Consider the following 21086-nt stretch of genomic DNA (forward strand, 5'->3'; position numbering starts at 1 on the left):
TACGATATCTGTGCGAACAAAATCACTGAACATAATCTCTTGTTTAAGGCTCTTTATTAATAAATAATCGCGAAATCTATTTACTCAAAAGGATATTTTCCTTGTTACGTCAGAGACATGGAAATATATGAGAGATACAGATCCACCATGGGTTTGTAAACACGAGATTATGCCTAAAAGCCTCTTTGTAAGATAACATATATGCAAACGGCGTCTGATGTGCTTCAGTATAAAAATATGAAAAGTCAAAAAAAACGGTGACGTCTTCGTTCATTTATAAAAATAGAGGCGTGACAGAGTAAGTACCTACTCCTACATTTACGTAGGTATTACTTTGGTCCACGTTTTTGTGACTCACTCATATTTAGGTACGTTACGCTTTTTTGCCTTTCAAGGTGACTTTAGTTATTAGTAAGTACATAAGCTCAGGCTTAGGGTTAAAAGGTTCCACATTTCCACGTTTTAACCAATCTTCAAATTACATTTCCGCATAGGTAATTGGTGCCAATACTATGACTACAGTATTGAATTAATAAGTAAATAATATAAATGAATAAATATCGGGACATTTCTCAGGAAAAGTTATTTTGGAACCCATAATGGAAATAACTATATTACAGTCACAGATACTCGTAAATAACTCGGCTCTCTATATACAAATGAACATAATATCTACACGATCAACAGTGACAAAGTTTACCCAAATCACATTTAACTTCATTAGTTCTCTGACCTTATAGACATCTCAATCCAAGTTACTGCTGTAAAACGTATCACAAATAAAGTTCCCCAGCAAACGTACTATCTGAATAAATTAATTGGAATGCGCGGTATTAACATAGGAACCCGGAAAATCCGTTTCGCTGACCGTCTTTGACCCAATCCCTTTTCGTCACTGTTTAATTTACTCAAAACTACTCCGATTACATTGTTTTTTTCTGTCTCTGTAAAAGGTTTTTTGCTTTATTTTTGCGGTTCTTTGACGAGAGATCGATTCGAAAAGCCAGTCAGCCTTTGACAAAAAGAATATTTGTATTGGTGACACGTCGAACTGTATCAAGGGCTGACTGAAATTCTCAGACACCAACACAGATAAAAAAATTCCTAGTGTGTGTGTTCGTATTTTCTACATACTTTTTCCTAGAAATAAATAAAGCTTTGTAATATAGTAAGTAGAATATTAAGAAATGTGTTTAACATTCTGTCCCTTTCCAGAACAATGAGTGTAACTTCGTAAGCGGAAACAAGTCGTGTGTAGGTAAAGTATGCTGCAGCAATAAATATCAATTGTGCCCGCGTGCAATTAAATTACATGGCCCCCGCTAATGTTCCACAATTATTTTAGCATTCATTGGTTGCGGAACGATATAAAATGTGCGAAATTGGTTTATTAAATTATTGTATTAATCTAAGGCTATAAAACCTTTGTTGTTATTGAAACAATTTTAATTTGAGTAAAACATGATTGCTTATTCTCTTTAATTACAGGTAGTTCCCATAAAAACGTCAGTAGGGCTGAAAAAATATGTTGGCACAATACAGAACCATACACAGGAAGCTTTGATGAGCTTCCTCTACCCACACTCAAACCTTACGCAATAAATGTTACTAATTAGACTTCATTATCTTATGTTCACAAGATGAAATAGAAACAATGAAAATACTGTACTAGTAGGTACGTCTCTTATAATCTATCTACAAAGAACTGATATCTGAGCAACCAATATCTCGATTTCGGACTGCTCATTTGTATGCAATAAACCTTATTTTGGCCCAAAACCAAACTACGTCTCGCATTTCAAAAGAATCTCGCTGCGAGAGACAAGAAAAAAAACGTACAGTAGACGTTTTGTGATCAGATCACGAACATTCAATTGGGTTATCGTCAAAACATTGGAGTGCAGATATCCGTGACAAAGGCGCAACTATAGATACAGTCGCCGAGCCGTATCGCGCGTCGTCGCCGCCTCGCGCCGTGCCCGCCAGAGCTTCATATAGAGATCGGGAGTACGCGTGAACGTACACACTCTAGTATAACCCCACAGTATTTGCTGTATCGGGTGTATCGAGAACAATATTCGGTCGTGTATCGGCAGTAATTGGCTGGGAGTGGGCGGATCGATCGCTCGATGTGACACAAATACCTCGTTCCGCGACGCAATCACCCTCAGTAATCCACTACCGACCTAATTGTTTCTTCTATGACAATTGAGAATCACTTATAACGTCTACAATTATCTGTTGCTCAATTGATATTTAATTAAATTTTGTTTTATTAATGATTGTGATATGTCAGTTATTATGGGAATATATTTGAGTTCGGAACATGCACGGTCGTTAGGCTCTCCAAATGGTTTACGTTATTCCGCGCGTAGCCTGCAGCAATCTCCGAGGATTGCACTTGACCTGCAATGCAAAACGCGCAACAAAAGCTAGCTACAAGCGAGCGCTCACAAAACACACGGATCTTTCTGATCTAAAGAACCAAGGTTCACTCTCACATACATATATTCTAAGTATCATAACATATGCATGTTTGTAAGTGTTCTAAGGAAATGCCGGCGGATGAAAATGCAACAAGCATCTGGGTCATTGCACACTTCTCTTTTGGTTCGATATGAGACCCTCTCGCCATATTTTGCACTTATATAATTTAAGGGGCTTTACACGCTTTTCAATAAAAATGCTTCAGTTAATAGGTATGAGAGAGTGGTGAGGTATTATGTTCTTTATTTAGCAAATAAACTAAATCTTTTATAGCCTATTTTACTCCCATTTTTATGTCAGGCCATAAAATAAGAAATCAGATTAACCTTATTACTTCGGTGTTTATTTGTAATGTCTTACGTTTCGCGTTTCTTATCAATTATAATGCAGGATTATGAAAGGTCATAAAGCTAAGAATCATAAAATTAATCCAAGAAATGCTGATTATAAATAAATGCCATAACGACCCGCTTAGTTTCTCGCGAATCATGCAGTTTTCTACGAGGCTGCTTTTTCAGTTTCTTTCAGGAAAATGCATAAAGGTACGTTATACTAGGTGCTTGTGTTGTACATACAGGAAGTTTTGAAGAAAAACAGAGAAGCCGCTTGTAAGGTAAAACAAAATCTTTTCTTTTTAGTTGTTCTTACACTTTTTGGCAATAACAATGTACTGTGACATGTTATTACGGAGCTTTTATAAATCACTTAGGCTGGTTAACTTCAAGAAATCTTTAAGCTAACTTCCTGTAACAAGTTTCAAAGCAGGTGATTTAATTGCTAAGTTAAGATTAAACTACTTTACCAAATACGTTCTTGCAACATACCTACTGTAGCATAACCTATGTGATACGTAGCTCTTGTAAAGCCTTCAATAGAACCTAGCAAAACTACAATAGCTACAATAAAAAAATGAAAAAAATATGAATGATTACGTATTAAGCTATATCCTAGGGACAGAAATTACATTTATTTCTTCCAATTGGTTGGTGGCACACACGTATGTGTATCCGCACAATTTGATCAATACCTTCGGATTGGATTGTTCTGCAGAGTGTAGAGCGCGGCGCGGTGGCGCTCGGGCCGTAAACATCGCACGGCGCTCCATTGAAATGTTGTCTCTGAGGGCTATGTTTTATTGAAAAACTTTTCGCGTTGCTCTTCAATACTCAGAGCGCTCCACCCGACACGCCGTCGCCAGACTACTAACGTACTCCAGCGTCTACTACGCCAATACGAAACCGCAAGATAATCATTATTCATTCAAATTGAACGTCACGGAAATATCCATCTTTTTTGTAACAGCTACAAACAAGAATTAATTCCATCGTCGTTATCTGGCCAATTCGGCGTGCTTCAATGTAAACAGCGAAGCGGGCGCAAGGTGGTCTGAGTAAATCGCTCCATTAGGCAGTTAAAAGCTCGTCGCTATCGTCGGGACATAACTCAGGCACCCGTCTCCGCGCGGCCCTATAAATTACGCCTTTGTGCGAACGGGGCGTGCCCGCTTAAAATATGTACGACATTGTCTTCCCGGCGCAACTCCCCTTCTCATATCTCCCACTGAAATCCGCTGAAGGTCACCTAACAGTAAATTATCTATTCGTACGTTTTGCCAGCCGGCTGAGCTGCGTTGTACTTAATCCAAAACTTTTATGTAGGTCGCGCCCGTGTCAGAATATGTAACTTATACTGGTAACAGGAAGAGGAAATGAGTTACGGATCTGCCATCACCCTGCGTTTGTTGACAATATATTTGAGGGATGAAAAATACGCTGAAATGTTATTGTGAGAACATCAGAAACATTTGGAGCTTTGCAAAATTAAACTGATACTCAACATTACAAATACAGTGACAATTGAGAAAGATGCTGTTTAAAATAAGTTCAATTAAGACTACTTCTAGCCATCGAGAATATGATCAATAACTCCATGAGAGACCAGAAAAAACCGTTTGTAAAGTTTCTGACTAAGTCATTATTGAGGGCGTTTTCCACAAAAACAGTGATGAGTCCAACTCGCATTTCGGAGTTTTTTAATACTTTTTCCAGTAAAATTGTAAAGTGAATTAACTCACACAGTTCCTACAACACGTAAATAACTTGTCGAAAAAAATACGAAAAATCCAGAAATGCAAATTAATTAAACAAATAATCCAGGTAAAGCCTTTCCAATCGAAAATCGATAATGACTTCTGAAGAAAAATCTCTATTAAAAATACCTAGAAGCATGTAAGTGCATTAACAACTCACACAGTTCCTACAACACGTAAATACCTTCACGAGAAAAACACGAACAATCCAGAAATGTACATAAGTTAATTAACAAAAGATTCCAGCTAACCCTTTCCAATTCCAATCCGATAATAACTTCTGAAGAAAAATCTCGCTTGTAAGCAAAGTATATGCTGGTGAAACAAAAAAAACTCGAATAGTCCATAATTTAGGTGGAGCAACGCCTCCGTTCGCGCGCACACGGGACATTTGTTAGATCTACGAGGTAGATGATATCTGTGTTTGATCGCTGCCACGATGTATAGCAACTCTTTAGGCTGAATCAAACGTAAATATTTGAACAAGCCTTTTAGAGTAAGCCTCTTGATCGTCTTGAAGGGAATAGAGTTATCAAAACTGTTATAGGTGAAGCGGGTACCGTTTTAAAAATAACATTTGGTACATTTTATCATTACTCTTACTGAATATTTGTAAATAATTAAAAATGAAAGTTTATATAATGAACCGTTAATATCGTCTTATTGCACCAATTGGATCGATCAAATTCAACAACTATTTTTATGCATCTATAGTTAATGGACCATCAATGCAGGGCCTAAACAATTGATAAACCGTTACGTTAGCCCCTCAAACTACCTCCATCGCAGAAAGCGTTCCCTCGATTATCACCTGAATCATTTCGAGAGCTATCTTAGCATTGAAAGGTATAAATAAGTGGAGATTTCGGTTGTGCTCGTGTCATTAGGCCTTAACAAGGCTTTGGAAGTCGCCGAAGCAGTGATCGAAGCTCGGTCAAGCGCGAGAGATAATACCTCCGGCTGCCCTTCCTAGTAATAACCATTCACGATTGAGTCCTGAACGAAGCATTATTATATTATTATTTACTTTTGTACGTAACTGTGACACTAGAGTGGTAAACGCTTTCAACAATCAGATATCTTCTACAATGGTTTCATCATTAGTTACAAAGCGTATCGATTTTATTGCGCATTTTATGCTTAATGACTGGATCTATTCATTTGACATAGTATAATGCGACTAATTATATTATTATTAAACTAAAAGCTTTAATATTCCCTATTGTTTCACATCAGGTTATTTTAAAAAATACCAGATTTGATATGGCTACAACAATGGTATACGTTTCTAAGCACAGACTATTTTCGCTTTTATTCAGTATTTTTCAACGCAAAGTCACAAGTATCATCAAGTTGTAAAAATGAACGAAGGAAAACGAATTGTCCTAGCGTTGTTTGTGCACTGTATTGTTTCCAACTGTAAATCATTACAGTTGTATGGCTTTTTGAGGGGGGGACTGATGCACGAAGGGTTAATGCCATTTCGAATGAGTTACACTGTGTTTTATTTCAAAATGTCAACCAAGTTACATGAATCTTCACTTTTCTCTCACATTTTCGCCTGGAGTACCACATATGAACCAAATCAACCTAACTGAAAGTTTCTTGATCAACTATATTAAAAGTAGGTATCCCCGCGGTTTTGCTTGCATGCTACATGATATTACTAGCTAAAGTACTATTTTTATATATGCCCTTTCCCCTAATAAACCGGAGACCGGATAACCTATGACCACCAGTATCACATGAAAGTCCAGTAGTTCAAAAGTCAAAGCGAAACAAACATCTAGATACGGCATATTATGATAGAATTGATAGATAATTATTTTATCGTTATTTCAAAAATGCAGATGACATAATTTCATAGTTTATAGTTACTACAACCACGTACTGTTAGAATTAATTACTTGTCAAACTGCGAACTGTGCCGAAGTGGTGGCAAGTTGGATCGTACCAAAGTCGATAGTAGTAACTCTTCGCACGTGGTTTGAGTCACAAAACCCTGTTAACTAAGATGTCACGATTTGACAATGGCACGAGATAACTTCTGCGTCGTTAATATGAAATGTTTCACCTGAAATGTGTCCTGTTAGGTCACGTTTTTATTGTACTACGCAGTGACGGTTTAGATAAAATATCAGTCTACTGTCAATTCCGAGGAAAAGACGGATAGAGGGATTTCTCATTGACAACAATCGTAGAATTTATTTTTTTTAAGCTGTAGTCAGATGTTTAATTATAGGCATCTTCCAATTTGTTTGAAAGGCTTCTCTATCGGAAATACTCTTAAGATAACAAACTTACCGACTTAAATTAATTCAATTAATAATTCAAACTTAGCAGACAGTAAACTATTTTCTGTCAACCTATTCGAGCTTGTTTTGATGGGTAGATACAGTTAAAGCAATTTACAGTAATTTGTCCTCATTACGTAAGTTTTAACATTGACGCGTAGGTACAATCGGATAGTTATTGTTTTCGGCGGCGGCCACCTACGCTGTTCTGGCCATTATGTCGGTTTTATGAACAAAGCCTATCTATAAAATATTTACGCAGTCTGTAAAGTGATATTAAGTATTCATTTTTAATCAATAACCGTTTTTAAGGGTGGTAGAAATAGATTTATTATTAATTAGTCTTTTACGCTAAGTGTCACAATATTTATGACGCTGACTGCCGTCTTACATTATATTTTTTCTGCTGCTTTCTTTTTTTACTTATTGAAGAAACAAACATACTTATAGGTTACATTATAAAAAATTGTGAGCTTAGATTGCTAACGGTTCACTTTCAGATTCATTTAGGTATCAAAGTTTACAGTTAATGGATAATGGTCTCGTGCTACAAAATTAACTTTCATAAACATAGGTACTTGCAATAGGTACCTCAAAAATTTACGTTTATCGCGTATGTTTGATTGTGCCACAATTTATTCAACACTGTTATTACGATGTAGCACGAACAGTAAAGATCCATTCACAGTAAAATGTCGACGCGTCCAATGCAGGTTGCGCTACAATGTCAAATTATGTGTTCACTATTATTTGATCAACTTTTATCTTTTCAGTTTTAGCATAGATACCAAATAAAATAACATCTTTTCCGTAATTTCTACTTTCTGTTTCGTCAATCACGTTCAATCTTTGTTTTTACCACAGTTAATTATAGCTACCTACCTACGTTACAAAAGGTATTGTATCTCCTGAGTTCATTGACCGGACAATATGAACTTGCTTGAGATTTTTTCTATTCAGTCGGACTACCTACTACTTATGTATAAGGATAATATAGACATCGGACATCGACCGACCAAAGTACCAGGCACTTACGTGGGTAAAAATTCGATAGGTGGTATCTGGACGATAGGTATAATAAATTCGAAAAAAAACAAGTCTATGTCTGAACAAGTGCCTACGTGTAAAACCATCAAAACTTCAAGTTGACACGATCGACAGCCTATACTTCAAATGAAAACATTTGAAATAAAATAGAGGCATAGACTGCTTTCGGTCTGCGTAAAAGATTTTTATCAACCTTTTCGCGTAACTTTTAACACATCAATGAAGGCCCTTAAAATGTAAGTTCTTACTAAAGATATAATTATGTTACAAGTTTAAATTAATTAAAATTAGTAAAAAGATTGCCAATCTAAAAATACAGTCTTTCATACATGCACTAAGTCTTGTGCAAGTAAGTAGACACATATCCAGCTAATACTTTAACTTTATCAGGCGTCGGCGCACGGATGTAAATAAAGTTGGTGACACAAACGGGAGAAAGTCACGCTATTCCTTACTTTAGACTTTAGCATAGAATGTTACTATTTATGTTTACAGTCGCTGATTTTCAGTGGCCAAAGATAATTTTGTAGCTTCAGTATTTCGGATCAAAAGGGTACGAAGTTTGTGATTAAATGGCGCACAAAAACTATCTTTGATCAAATCGTTGCTGCCCCGATACCAGGTTGCTTTGATGAAAATGTCAAACCGTCAAACACAGCTCACAATCAATCGTCACGGACCCCAGTGAACCTGACGACAGTTTTACCTGCCAATACACCCTCGATTTACTTTTTGATTTTTGTGATAAAATTGTCCAAAAAGTTATGTATCCAGTAAACTTCCCAGCACGACCCAAAGCATACTGAAAACCTATTTATTTACGTAAAATACTTGGTTCGGGACTCGTTGAAATAATAATAACTTATTGAGATATTTATATTAAAATTGAACTGTGTCCGACAAATGACAGGAGGTAAGCATCGCAGTATTCGTAGAGAACTGGAATTCAGTTTAGAATTTTGATGAAACCGCAACCTCAACAACTTCCTCTGTATCTTCACAGTACATATTAAAACGATTTCGCTTACTTATTCCTATTATATTCCATAAACTATCAAAACAACAAACATTACCTTTTTCCTTCACAGTGCATGCCTAATTTCAACCTTATTGTATTAGATTGTCTCGACGAAAACTTGCTTAAGCTCAACCATATAACATGTATGAGGGTCATACGTGTCGTTTGGTTGATAGTCCTTAGGTACTTATATGTGATCTATAATAAAATAAAACCAAAATGTTAGAGTCATTTTTGAGCCCTAAAATTCAAATAAAAGAGCCGCACTCGAAATAACAGAAGTGAAAACCGATTTTTTATAACGTTCCAATTTAGGTCAAATGGGTGTAATAATTTACACATTCTAAAGCCCCCGTGTTGGCTCAATGAAAGTATCTACACGTAGATATATTAGGTGTCTACATTTACATAAAAACGTCGCTTTTTTAAACTGCAATAAATAGTTAAGATGGAGTTCTTTTTATTTGCTTCGACTTTTGAACTATTCAAAGTCTCTTTAAGAATATGAAAATCCACAATCATATATGATGCTTCTTTAAACTATCGCTCTGATTTATAAAACACCTATTGTTCTTTTTTATGTTCTTACTACTTATCGATTGTCAAATATCCATTATGATGTCATAGGGAATAAGGGTCGGACTTCGGATTCTTTATACTTCCACCAATCAAATAGTACCCAGGAGAGGAACCAACATAAACTTTTCCACTTACAAACTTAGAATAGATAGCGCTATTCCGCACAAATAAATTCCTAAAACACAGCCAATATTAACTTTAATCTACTTAATGCTGAAAATACAATTGCATGCTGTATTATATTATCATCGTATAAAATATATTATTATTATTAGCGATTAAGCTGGAGTAACAAAAACAGATCTACACTGCTACTCGACGAAAATTATTATCATGCTTAATTGTTACGTATAATTTTCCACAATATGTTTAATATTTTTTTCAGATTTCCACGGTCACGTCATGCAAAAGAGTAACTTAGTTTCGAGTACCATACACAGTTCCTTAGTCACAAGTTAAGTGTCTCAGTGTTGCCCTTAACTTGAAAGTGAACTTAGTCTCCGGTCTCCCAAAGAACACTAGAGCACGACCCTTCAAAATGCGTCGACATCGTCGGGATCTTGCACGTAGCCGTAGCGTGCTACGAATACTACGGACATTCGTAGCTCGTAGCGGTTTTGTACCCCGTAGCATGCAGTAGGCACACGCGTGCGAGAATAATAATTATTATTGCAGGAACGTCGTGTATCTTACTACGTTTTCGGGCTTCATTTGTTACAATTAGAATTCTTAATTTATTACTGTTGGTAATGTAAACAAGGATTAGAAGTTCTATCATTCAACAAAAATATAGAATAAGTATACTAAATACATTAATTTACTATTGACCTAACTTTGTTGAGTAGTAAATGTTGCTATAGGATGGGGACTACATTACTATCAATTCTAGGACACAACACAGACACAGGTACCTAGATATGACACGTGCAAGACGCACGCTTAATACAGATAGTAAGGCGAGATGTATCTGTAATGGATTTAGCCGTACTAATGGAAGTGAACCGCAGGCTTAGCGTTGCGGCCGCCGGGCGTACACACCTCCGCCCGGTGCCACATCCTGCAGAATAGTGACATGCGTTAGGTACAACGTACCTACCTAATGCTCAATGGATCAGTTTCAGCTACATTATTAAACGGGAGTAGCATTCCCTATGTGAGATGTACCCTAAACCCTGTCATGACTCCTAGTACTGCAAAGGCAGTTGCACAATTTACATAGGTACCTACATAGCACTTTGCTTGATTACCAGGACCTTGATACACGAAGGAGTTACATTTTGGGGTCGGCTTGTAAAATGAAACTCGAGCCTGAAGATAGTGGAGGATTCGAATGTCATTAGCTTTTCTGAAGTTTTTAACAAGATTGTTTAGTGCATTTTATACCTGAGAATAGTAATTGTCATCGTAGTGACTGTCTAATAAGTAGTAGGTAGCGCGGTAGTGGTATTATGCTATAAAGATGAAAGACCTACTGTGAATTGTGTTTATTATTATTACCTTAAACAAAATAAAACAGACTCCCAAAAAAACTGAAAAGCAAAAAAAAAACTATTCTTATGTGCATCGGCCTAGAAGTCGGTGGCGTATAAACTCAGGAATATCCATTAGACACTGACTTCTAGGCCTATGCACATAAGAATAGTTTTTTTTTGCTTTTCAGTGTTTTTGGAAGTCGCTTTTATTTTGCTTTTATCATAAGGACAACAGATTTGATGATGATGACCTCCTTCTTGATGATTAGGCCACGGCGGCTATTCTCTTATATGGAGATTAGCCATCTGCGAGGGAAATTTTATAGTGCACAATCATTTGCGCACACACAAGCGCACTCACTATTCCTACTCTCCTAACGGATGGGACGATAATCCGACACGACTTGAGGGAGATCAGGCGGACACATTCTACTATCCTACTAATATTATAATATTCCTAAATTCCTATTCCTGTTATTATAAATTTGAAAGTTTGAAAAAAGTCGTGGTGGCCTAGTGGGTAAAGGACCAACCTCTCAAGTGTGAGGGCGCGGGTTCGATCCCAGGTCAGGCAAGTACCAATGCAACTTTTCTAAGTTTGTATGTACTTTCTAAGTATATCTTAGACACCATTGGCTGTGTTTCGGATGGCACGTTAAACTGTAGGTCCCGGCTGTCATTGAACATCCTTGGCAGTCGTTACGGGTTGTCAGAAGCCAGTATGTCTGACACCAGTCTAACCAAGGGGTATCGGGTTGCCCGGGTAACTGGGTTGAGGAGGTCAGATAGGCAATCGCTTCTTGTAAAGCACTGGTACTCAGCTGAATCCGGTTTAGACTAGAAGCCGACCCCAACATGATTGGGAAAAGGCTCGGAAGATGATGGAGGATGATGATAAAATTGAAAGTTTGTGAGAATGTATGGATGTACCTATGTTTGTCATTCTTTCGCGCAAAAACGGCGATCCGATTTGGTTGAAACTTGGTATGTATACCTCCTCTCCTATCTACCCTGGATTAACACATAGGCCAACACATCACGCGGGCGGAGCCGCGGGCGGAAGCTATTTACTAATTGTGTATGTTAATTTAAATTGTCTGTGCCTTTTGTTCTTTTGTTACAAATAAACTTAAAAATCGATGACGAAAGTGACTTAGCATAAACACAGAAACAGTGTTATTTTTTCATTAAAAAAGTTAAGAGTGATTAGTGACTACTATTGACCTATTGTAATTATTATTATACACCAGTGCTTTAAAATACGAATTAACCTGTGGTATGTCAGAGCACTGTTATATGCGAGTGTGCAATTTCAACCAAATCTCAAAGCCTCATTTGCTTCTTGAACACATTATCAATTATAGCTTTAAGTCAACATTTTGCCAGTCAAGACAGAAGATTAGCTATTCCCACAAATATCTTGTCTGAATGTTTACCAGACAACCACCAAAGGCCACATAATGAGATTAATTATTACAATAGTCTTGATATACATTAAACAGGATAAGAAAAGAAACACAGTTGCAGTTTTAGCTTAAACTTAGTGTTTATTCCTGGCTAGCGTCAACATTCTCTGTCTGCAAGCCCTTGATTGAGGCTACTGGTACGTAGGTCACGAGGGTGAACAGTTTGTGTGCTGAGTCCTCATCATCGTTACGTCTGCGAGACAGCCTCACACGGACGCGGAAGGGGACATTTCTGAAATTAATGATAAACTTTTTTAGCACCAAAACTTCAGGCTTCAGACTATAAGATATATTCAACAGAATCGTAGTTTCATGAGACAGTAGTTAATTTGTTGTTATTGAGTAATACTGATACTTGAAGGAACAAAATCGGAATATAAACAAAACTCCTAAACACAATTTCAATATTACTCGAGTGTATTTACTTACAATGCCCTATTTTCTAGCAATGCAGTATCTATGTCACTAATACCTAGAGAAGTATTCACAGTAAACACCAGAAACAGTACTGACGATTTGTATTGACACCAACTAACCTAACATAACCTTGTTTTCAAAAACATCACAACTTTTAACTTGCTTTCTTGTATTCAGTATTCACATAAAGCATATTTTGATCAAAACCAAGAATAGAAATGAGTTTACCTGACTCCCTTGGACCAAAGGAATTTGTTTAGGCGAGTGTCCACACGAACATCGGGGGTTCCCATTTGTTTCTCTGCGAATTTACGGATTTCCTTAATGGCACGAGGAGCACGTTTCTTGAACCCTACTCCATGAAGCCGTTTGTGTAAGTTAACCGTGTATTCACGAGTTACAACTTCGTTGATGGCAGATTTGCCTTTTCTCTCTCCCTTGGGTTTTGCCATTGCGATCTGAAATTTTCACAAAATAAGACTTGTAGAACTTAAATTAGCTATTTACAACACTTGCCGACACAAAATTTTGCAATTCCGGCATTGGTTTCACTTGATTAAATTGGATTATTTCATAAATACACACACCTTGGAGCTTCGTGCACCAAACCGATTCAAAAAAGAAACGTCAAAGTCAAGTTACGCATGTCAAGCAATTTTGACAGTTACCAAATACGTTTACAACGCTAGCTTTATATCTATGGCTAGCAAGTGGCATATTTAACTATGTCTATCTCGGCTACTGACGAGCATTTCATTTTATTTATAGAGATTTTTTGGATAATTAATTAATTTATGTAGCGTTGAGCTTAACTTTTCCTAATCCAATCAACATAGTCGCCATCTTTATTGTTGCTATCCAATCAAGCATTTGACTAAATTTGCATATCATCAGTGTATTCACACCCATCAGGCATGAATTTTAATCCGGGGTATTATTTTCTTCTTGAAACCAAATTCATAATTTGTTCGTAGCGTACCTTGTAATCGATGAAATGTCCATACACAGACAAACAAGACCAAAAACAAAACGTCATCCTGTCACAGAGAGGCTTAAAAACTTAAAAACTGTACTTTATGGTTTCAGAATGACAAATTAAATGTCAATTGTAAAGACAACAAAAACGCGTTGTTGTCACGGAGTTTGTGAAAATATTGAATTATAGTTTCTTTTACACATTAACAATAAAATCGTAGTATTTCATGACACAATGGCTGAAATATACAAGTAATGTTCTTTCTATTCTCCGTTTAGTGAATAGGCAAACAGAGCTTTCTCTATTATCTTCATCTATTACAGGCTTATTCACCCGGTCAAGTATTTCAACGACTATATATCAAGAAACATACGTCCAGACGGAAGAGCATTCCAGGAACAACGTAATATCAAGTTAAATGTGAATTCTATAAAATCAGCAGATGCCTCAGCAGTCGTCAAGTGTGGAAACACTACTGTTGTTTGTGGAATTAAACTGGTAATCGACATTTGCTACATACTCGTTTCATAACTACTATGTCTTTAAGACTTTTTTGCTATCTGAATGAGAATATAAATAAAACAAACTATCTACATTCACTTTACGTACTTTCCTTTCTTATATTGCAGGAATTAGCCACACCAAAAGCAGAGGAACCAGATGTTGGGTTTCTTGTCACAAACGTTGAACTGCCACCTCTGTGTTCATCAAAATATAGACCAGGCCCTCCGTCAGACAGTGCACAAGTGACTAGCAACCTTGTCTCAGATATTGTCATTACATCTAAATGTGTGGACCTAAAGGACTTGTGCATAATCCCTGATAAACTGGCATGGGTGTTGTACTGTGACATGGTCTGCATAGACAATGATGGTAGCTTGGTTGACGCTTGCATCACCACACTGATGGCCAGTTTGAAAACATGTAAATGCCACTACTTTAATTTTGTTTATGATAATTATGTTATTGGATAAGGAATTAATAAGATGTCTTTTCCAGTGACCCTGCCATCGGTAACATATGATCCAGAAACTGAAGAGATAAGTGTAGATACGAGTGTAAGAAAAAAGCTAAATATTAATGGATTACCAGTGGCAACTAGCTTTGCTTTGTATAAACATGATCAAAGGTACATATATCTACATAATAGCAGGTTTACTTAAAGCAGACCTTAACTATTTTATAGCCTGGTGAACTCATGATTGTCTTTTTTACAGTGACATTGTTTTAGCCGATCCTTCAATATACGAAGAAGAAATGTGTAGAGGCATTGGTGCTAATTTAATACTATGCTACAATAAAGGTGTACTTTGTGGTGCTCAAAAGTTTGGAGGCAACAACCTTTCTACAGTTTGTGAAGAGAAAGCTTTTGATATAGCTAAAGAAAGAGCTAAGCTTGTTGAAGAAGTTATTGATGTTTGCATAAAAAATTATGAATTAGAAAATAAAAAATAGGATATCTTAATTCTGTATTATTTAACCTATGATTTTACTCTTTTGATTAGGTCAGTCAGCAGTAACAAGATTTTTTTTTATTCAAATACGCTTAGGGAATCATCTGTGCCATAGCCCAGCTATGGTAGCTATAAATATCACAATTTAGCAAAAAAAACTAGTTTTATTTTAAAAGATTTGAGACCTTGATGAATCAGTATATAGTATGTGTAACAGGATGATTTTCTACATCCTTACCAATGCTCATGTCTTTTCCTTTTACATGAATATGCTATTACCTTATGCCTACTGACTATAAAAACCTGCCCTCCTTTATTATATATTTTTACTGGCAACTGCGCACAAGTTAAATTGACGTTATTATTTACCTACTGGTAACATTTATGTAAAATGTCACCACGTCTCAAAATATCAAATTATGTTATTGAGGTAAACTATTTAATTTTGTTATAAACAAAGCCTTTTTAAGTATTAATAAACACGTGATTAAGTAAATATATTATTTGTATTCGATCAAAAGCCCCAGTTTTGCCTTAAAATTGCTTAAATATATTGTTTAATTACATACGTCATCATCTCAAGTCACTACATATTTGATTTGATATTTCTCTTGTTAAAAGCTATAAAACGTGTGAATATTTACGCTGATAATGATTATTTTCAGAGGCTGTCTAATATAGACACCAGTGAAAGTACAGGATGTCTGTACGGACTCATGTACGATGGCACATTGCTCGTGGTTGGACTGAGCTTAGAATTATTTGAAAATGAGAAGAACACTTATAGGCAGTTGTTGCTCAACCTTCCCGCCGAAATAGAACTATGCGGAGTCGTAAGGTTCGGTGAATCTTTGACTACCGGAACCACAATGAAAGAAATATTGCAGGTAACCATTGTCTTAAACCTGACTGATTTCTTAACCTGTGCTCTAGTTATAGTTAACAGCTGTATAGCTACTCTTTAATTATTAGCTCTCCTTGATGACACATTTGCTTCTTTCTTTTCTAGGATGTTGATATAACAGACAATCCTCTGGTGATGATAGTCAATGAAAAGAAAGAAATGAAAACTCACTTTCTAGTGCATGACAAGTTTGAAGAGACTAAATATGAAGTGTTGAGCTCTGAGGATATGTGGAAACAGTTCCTTCATGTGCGCTTAAATACAATATTACCACTGAGCTGTGAAGCCACAATATCTGGAGTCAAAAATATTCTGCAAAATAAGAGGAAAAAGGTAATTGTTTTATAATTATTATAAGTCTTATCTTATAATGTTGAAAATGGCATTCATAAAAAAGGAGCAGTATAAAAAGGGTCCTGTTTGTTTTCAAGTTTTATTCTTCGTGCTGTATTAATTAATTGGCTATTTTACATCATAACTGGCGGTTCTGCCAATGCAATTTACATTATAAGTGAAACAGACGTAAAGTTCGTCATGACTTATTGATCACATAGAACCTAAACAACCTCTTTTTGTTCTAGATTGCCTCTGGTCAAGTGTCATTCCATGTAGATGGTACATCAGTGTACTTGTTTGGTGTTGCATCAGACGTGGGTCTAACTGGCACTAGCCCAGAAGCCACCATAGGAGAACTGGTTGACTCTATGAGCCCAGAACAGCCTAAGAAGAAGAAGCATAATACTAATACTGTAGTAAGTATGATTTATCCTACTAAGTCAACTTCCTACTTCTCATATCTAAGTAACTAATTGTTTTCAGCTGTTTAACCTTCCCATGCCAAGATCACATTATACCCTATGGCACTCACAAATAACATGCCCTTACTGGTGTAATCATTTTCATATTTAATAGAAATATTTCATATTGGATAGATTACCACTTCTATCCCACAAACTGTACCTCTTTATAGTATTCAATAGATTCTACAACTACAATATATAATGTGTAGCCAAGCAGAGCAGGGTTAATAAGTTTCGAAATAATAATTGTATTAGGCAAAATGTTAATATAATAAGCTAGAATTATTTAATTCTTCAATTACAGCATTGAATTTGTTTTCAGGAAATAGTACCTATAAATCTTGTATTGAAAACAACAAAGGATATACTGTCAGATAAACTTGTGAAGACTGCAGTTAAAATGATGACAACTCAAAGAAAACGTAAGGTTACACATACATATTTATATCACGCTAACTTCCACAGGCGAATTCATCTGCTTTCTCAGGGAATGACTTTCTATATCATTGCTGGTTGTGGCCTGTACAAACCAAAGTCTGCAGAGCAATATAATTCCACAAGTTTGTAAAAATTCTAATAAAAACGATTATCAATTTCAGCTGCATTTTGTATCAGTATGCCATTGAGAATAGACACCCTGGCAATGATACATCGCAATACAAAGTTGTTGGAGCTTTACACTGTTCTTGTGGAGGCAGCCTGCAGGTCTCTCAGACTATTGGAAAGTGTTCTTCTAGAACAATTGGGTACGTAAATTTTATAAAACAAATATTGCAATGGTCATAATATTTTTTTGTTATTTTAATAAACTGAATTATAACTTCAGGACAAGAAGGCATTGGAGATGGGGCTGGGCTACGTTTACCAGAAACTTTCCACTTCCTACCACAGGAATTAGGGCATTTCATCACAAGGGTAGTGCCTAAAGCTATACCTGATGAAAGTATGGGTAAGTTTTCATCTTTCAAACAATTGGATCACAAGGTTTCCACACTTGTGACAAAATTATTAATTTTGAAAATATTTCCAGAAAAAGAAAGGCGTTTATTGCACGAACAGTTAGGTATTGTCCAGACTAGGCCAGTTTTCCGTAGGGGCAATGCGTATTCTGACAAAAGCGGCGGTCGTCTAGTGAATCCCCACGAAGCTATTCCAAGCCAGCCGTTAAAGCCTGACGTGACTGTGGCGCTAGTTCGAGGACGATACACCTACCACCACTACATGCAAGATAACTTCAATGATGATGGGTGGGGTTGCGCGTACCGTTCAATGCAAACTATATTCTCGTGGTTCCGGTAAGTAGCTTCACCTTGTAAGGGTAGGATGCACCATTTAACTATCCTATTGGTAAAATCGGCGATTGAAACGGCTGCTTCTGGATTGATTCAATCAAATCATTTATTTCATGTAGGCCTTTACAAGCACTTATGAACGTCAAAATTATAAATAAGTTTGATTCTAGTTGCCCATTCCAAAAGTTGGATGGTTACTCTTGTATTTATCATCGATCTTTTGATTATCGTTATAGTTAGACGGTGCAACTCACCCTTAAGGTATAGGTATGATGTATCCATCTACTCACTGATTTTACAAGTTAACGTGATTATTTACTTTCTAGGTACCAAGGATACACAACAGTCGAAGTACCAACTCACAGAGAAATTCAACAGTGCCTTGTCAACATTGGCGATAAGCAGTCGTCATTTTTAGGTTCAAAGCAATGGATAGGTTCTACTGAAGTTATGTTTTGTTTAGAAACACTTTTAGGCATTCAATCAAGAATAATATTTGCTAACACTGGAGCTGAATTACAGAGTTATGCACATGACCTGGTTCACCATTTCCAGACACATGGAACTCCAATTATGATTGGTAAGCAATTTTTTTGTTCTATAACTTTTCTGTTCTATCATTCAGCTGAATGTAACAAAAAAAAAATATCAAGAGCTAATTAAATATTATCCTACTACACTTACTACGGTACTACAATTATCTGTACTAATTTAATATAGTATCCCAAGGTCTCTGAAACAATTTAATCGATTTGATATATTTTTCACTGTTGGGAAACTAGACTATCCCTGAGTAGCAGTAGACTATTTTTTGTTCAGTTGTAGCTATTACTTTTTTTTCTCGCGATACTCACGGTAATGTGTTTATAGGTGGTGGAGTGCTGGCACACACAATATTGGGAGTGGAATACAACTCGGCGACAAATGACATACGCTATCTCATCTTAGACCCACACTACACGGGCGCAGAAGATTTATCCACCGTCATCAGCAAGGGTTGGTGCGGCTGGAAGAATTCAGACTTCTGGAATAAAGCGGCTCACTATAACCTCTGCTTACCACAAACAAAACCTGCTATTTAAGTATGAATACTATCACACACAGTTCAAATTAACATCTTGGAACATATTTTCCGTTTGTAGCTGTCAATAATTAATAATGCTATATTTTTAAAGCTGTGATAATTGGCTTTTATAGGCCCTTAGATTCCACACATATGCATTTCTTTACAGATAGTCGGTTATAATCCGGTTTAATAATGGTAAATTGTGACAATGTTGGTGCAAAAAGTAGCACATCTTGGACTTATAGTCAACTGTGACATAACTTTATTACCCTAATGATCTCTCTCTACAGTGGGTTGCCAAATTATTAGGGACACTTACGTTTTTTGTCGATTTCTCACGTTGGATGCACTTGACTGCAGTTTTAAGTGGTGTAGGTGTTACAGAAATGTTTTATTTATGTTTGCCTGTTCTTTACTCTTTATATTATAAGTGGTTTTTGAGATTTCGATGATTGGATTATTTTCTACATTTTTTTAAATTAAGTGAGTGCTACAGTTTGCTGGAGACGTGTGAAAGTGAAAGACGAATTTAAAATTTTAGACAAAAAATATTTCAGTATTAGTGCCTGAAAATTATTTTAAATGTAAGTATTATTATTTAATATTCATGAAATTTCGTTTTACGTGCACATATTGCAATATTTTTATTTTTTTCATATTTTTTTTTGCCTTTCAGCATGGGTAGAGGTTGTGATTTGACTCCAAAAGAAAAGCGAAATTAAAACGCTTCTGCAACACACCAAGCACTCTCAAAGACAGATAGCAGATATCGCTGGAGTTTCTAAGTCAGCAGTCAACAAAATAAAAATTTCTTTGGACCTGGATCAGCCAATAACACCTCAAAGAAAAGGTCATTGCGGACGAAAGCGCATCACAACTCCACGTACTGACCGGAAAATACGCGATATCTGTTTAGATAACAGGAAAAAAAGTGCTGGATTATTAACCCAGATGGTTCAGGAGTCTGGAATAATGATATCCAAGAGAACTGTGCAGCGTAGGTTAGCAGAGGAAGGCCTGACAGGACATCGTCCCGCTAAGAAACCCAGGCTGACAGAGGCCATGAAAAAGAAGCGTCTAGCCTGGGCTCGTGAGCACCGGCATAAGACAATCGAGGACTGGAGTAAGGTCAGATAGGGTCCATATTTATAGTTGACTAAATTAAGAACGCATAAATAAAAAATATAAACAACTTAATTTTTTTTTTCAGGTGTGTTTCTCAGATGAGTCATCCTTTGAGATTTTAGCCGACAAGAGCAGCTTTGTGCGACGACGCCCAGGTGAAAAATACTACCCTGACTGCATTGTTGAGAGGGTGAAACACCCAGTTAAGGTAATGGTGTGGTCTGTCATAAGTGCCAAAGGGGTTGGGCGCCTCTACATCGTCCAGGGAACCATGAAACAAGACCAGTACAAGCAAGTTTTACAAACTCGCCTGTTGCCCACACTTGAAGAATGGTTTCCAGACGGTGAAGAATTCATGTTTATGCACGATTCAGCACCATGCCATAAAGCCAGGAGCATAACCAAGTTCCTGGCAGACCACAACATCCCAGTACTGCCTTGGCCTGGAAATTCACCTGACATGAACCCCATAGAAAATCTATGGGAGATCACCAAGGCTGAAATAGCCAAGGAGAACATAACCACCAAGGTTAGACTGATCGAAAAGCTTATTAATGTGTGGCACCATAACCCAAAAATAAAGGAAAGTGCAAAAAACTG

At 36.6% G+C, this 21086-nt stretch overlaps 3 protein-coding genes across 3 annotated transcripts; 2 read left to right on the forward strand and 1 right to left on the reverse strand.

The window, feature by feature from the left end:
- Nucleotides 1-12507: 12507 nt before the first annotated feature.
- Nucleotides 12508-13593, reverse strand: Rpl31 (Ribosomal protein L31). The gene is made up of 3 exons (XM_021337431.3): nucleotides 13457-13593; nucleotides 13098-13327; nucleotides 12508-12684 (listed from the first exon to the last, which is right to left on the reverse strand). Exons 2-3 carry the CDS (start codon nucleotides 13319-13321, stop codon nucleotides 12534-12536), a joined length of 375 nt encoding a protein of 124 aa, XP_021193106.1. The 5' UTR covers nucleotides 13322-13327; nucleotides 13457-13593; the 3' UTR covers nucleotides 12508-12533.
- Nucleotides 13594-13958: 365 nt separating this feature from the next.
- LOC110378236 (exosome complex component RRP43) lies at nucleotides 13959-15310 on the forward strand. The gene is made up of 5 exons (XM_021337416.3): nucleotides 13959-14096; nucleotides 14169-14343; nucleotides 14475-14769; nucleotides 14845-14974; nucleotides 15063-15310. The coding sequence occupies exons 1-5, from the start codon at nucleotides 14080-14082 to the stop codon at nucleotides 15298-15300; spliced, it is 855 nt and encodes a 284-aa protein (XP_021193091.3). The 5' UTR covers nucleotides 13959-14079; the 3' UTR covers nucleotides 15301-15310.
- A 320-nt stretch (nucleotides 15311-15630) lies between these two features.
- On the forward strand, nucleotides 15631-19637 carry LOC110378237 (ufm1-specific protease 2). The gene is made up of 10 exons (XM_021337417.3): nucleotides 15631-15729; nucleotides 15965-16186; nucleotides 16309-16536; nucleotides 16785-16955; nucleotides 17326-17425; nucleotides 17603-17749; nucleotides 17830-17952; nucleotides 18034-18298; nucleotides 18622-18875; nucleotides 19166-19637. Exons 1-10 carry the CDS (start codon nucleotides 15691-15693, stop codon nucleotides 19375-19377), a joined length of 1761 nt encoding a protein of 586 aa, XP_021193092.1. The 5' UTR covers nucleotides 15631-15690; the 3' UTR covers nucleotides 19378-19637.
- Nucleotides 19638-21086: the final 1449 nt, after the last annotated feature.

The sequence above is a fragment of the Helicoverpa armigera genome, chromosome 10, assembly GCF_030705265.1.
Source record: "Helicoverpa armigera isolate CAAS_96S chromosome 10, ASM3070526v1, whole genome shotgun sequence".
In the NCBI taxonomy this organism is placed as follows: Eukaryota; Metazoa; Arthropoda; class Insecta; order Lepidoptera; family Noctuidae; genus Helicoverpa; species Helicoverpa armigera.

Bases quoted from the DNA above. Each gene is read 5' to 3' on its own strand.
- Rpl31 (XM_021337431.3), bottom strand. From the start codon at position 13,321: ATGGCAAAACCCAAGGGAGAGAGAAAAGGCAAATCTGCCATCAACGAA. The intron at 12,685-13,097 runs GTAAACTCATTT...CATTAATTTCAG, and splicing joins CTTTGGTCCAAGGGAGTCAG to AAATGTCCCCTTCCGCGTCC.
- LOC110378236 (XM_021337416.3), top strand. The intron at 14,344-14,474 runs GTAATCGACATT...CTTATATTGCAG, and splicing joins TTGTTTGTGGAATTAAACTG to GAATTAGCCACACCAAAAGC. The intron at 14,770-14,844 runs GTAAATGCCACT...TGTCTTTTCCAG, and splicing joins GATGGCCAGTTTGAAAACAT to TGACCCTGCCATCGGTAACA.
- LOC110378237 (XM_021337417.3), top strand. From the start codon at position 15,691: ATGTCACCACGTCTCAAAATATCAAATTATGTTATTGAG. The intron at 16,187-16,308 runs GTAACCATTGTC...TTTCTTTTCTAG, and splicing joins CAATGAAAGAAATATTGCAG to GATGTTGATATAACAGACAA. The intron at 17,426-17,602 runs GTAAGGTTACAC...TATCAATTTCAG, and splicing joins GATGACAACTCAAAGAAAAC to CTGCATTTTGTATCAGTATG.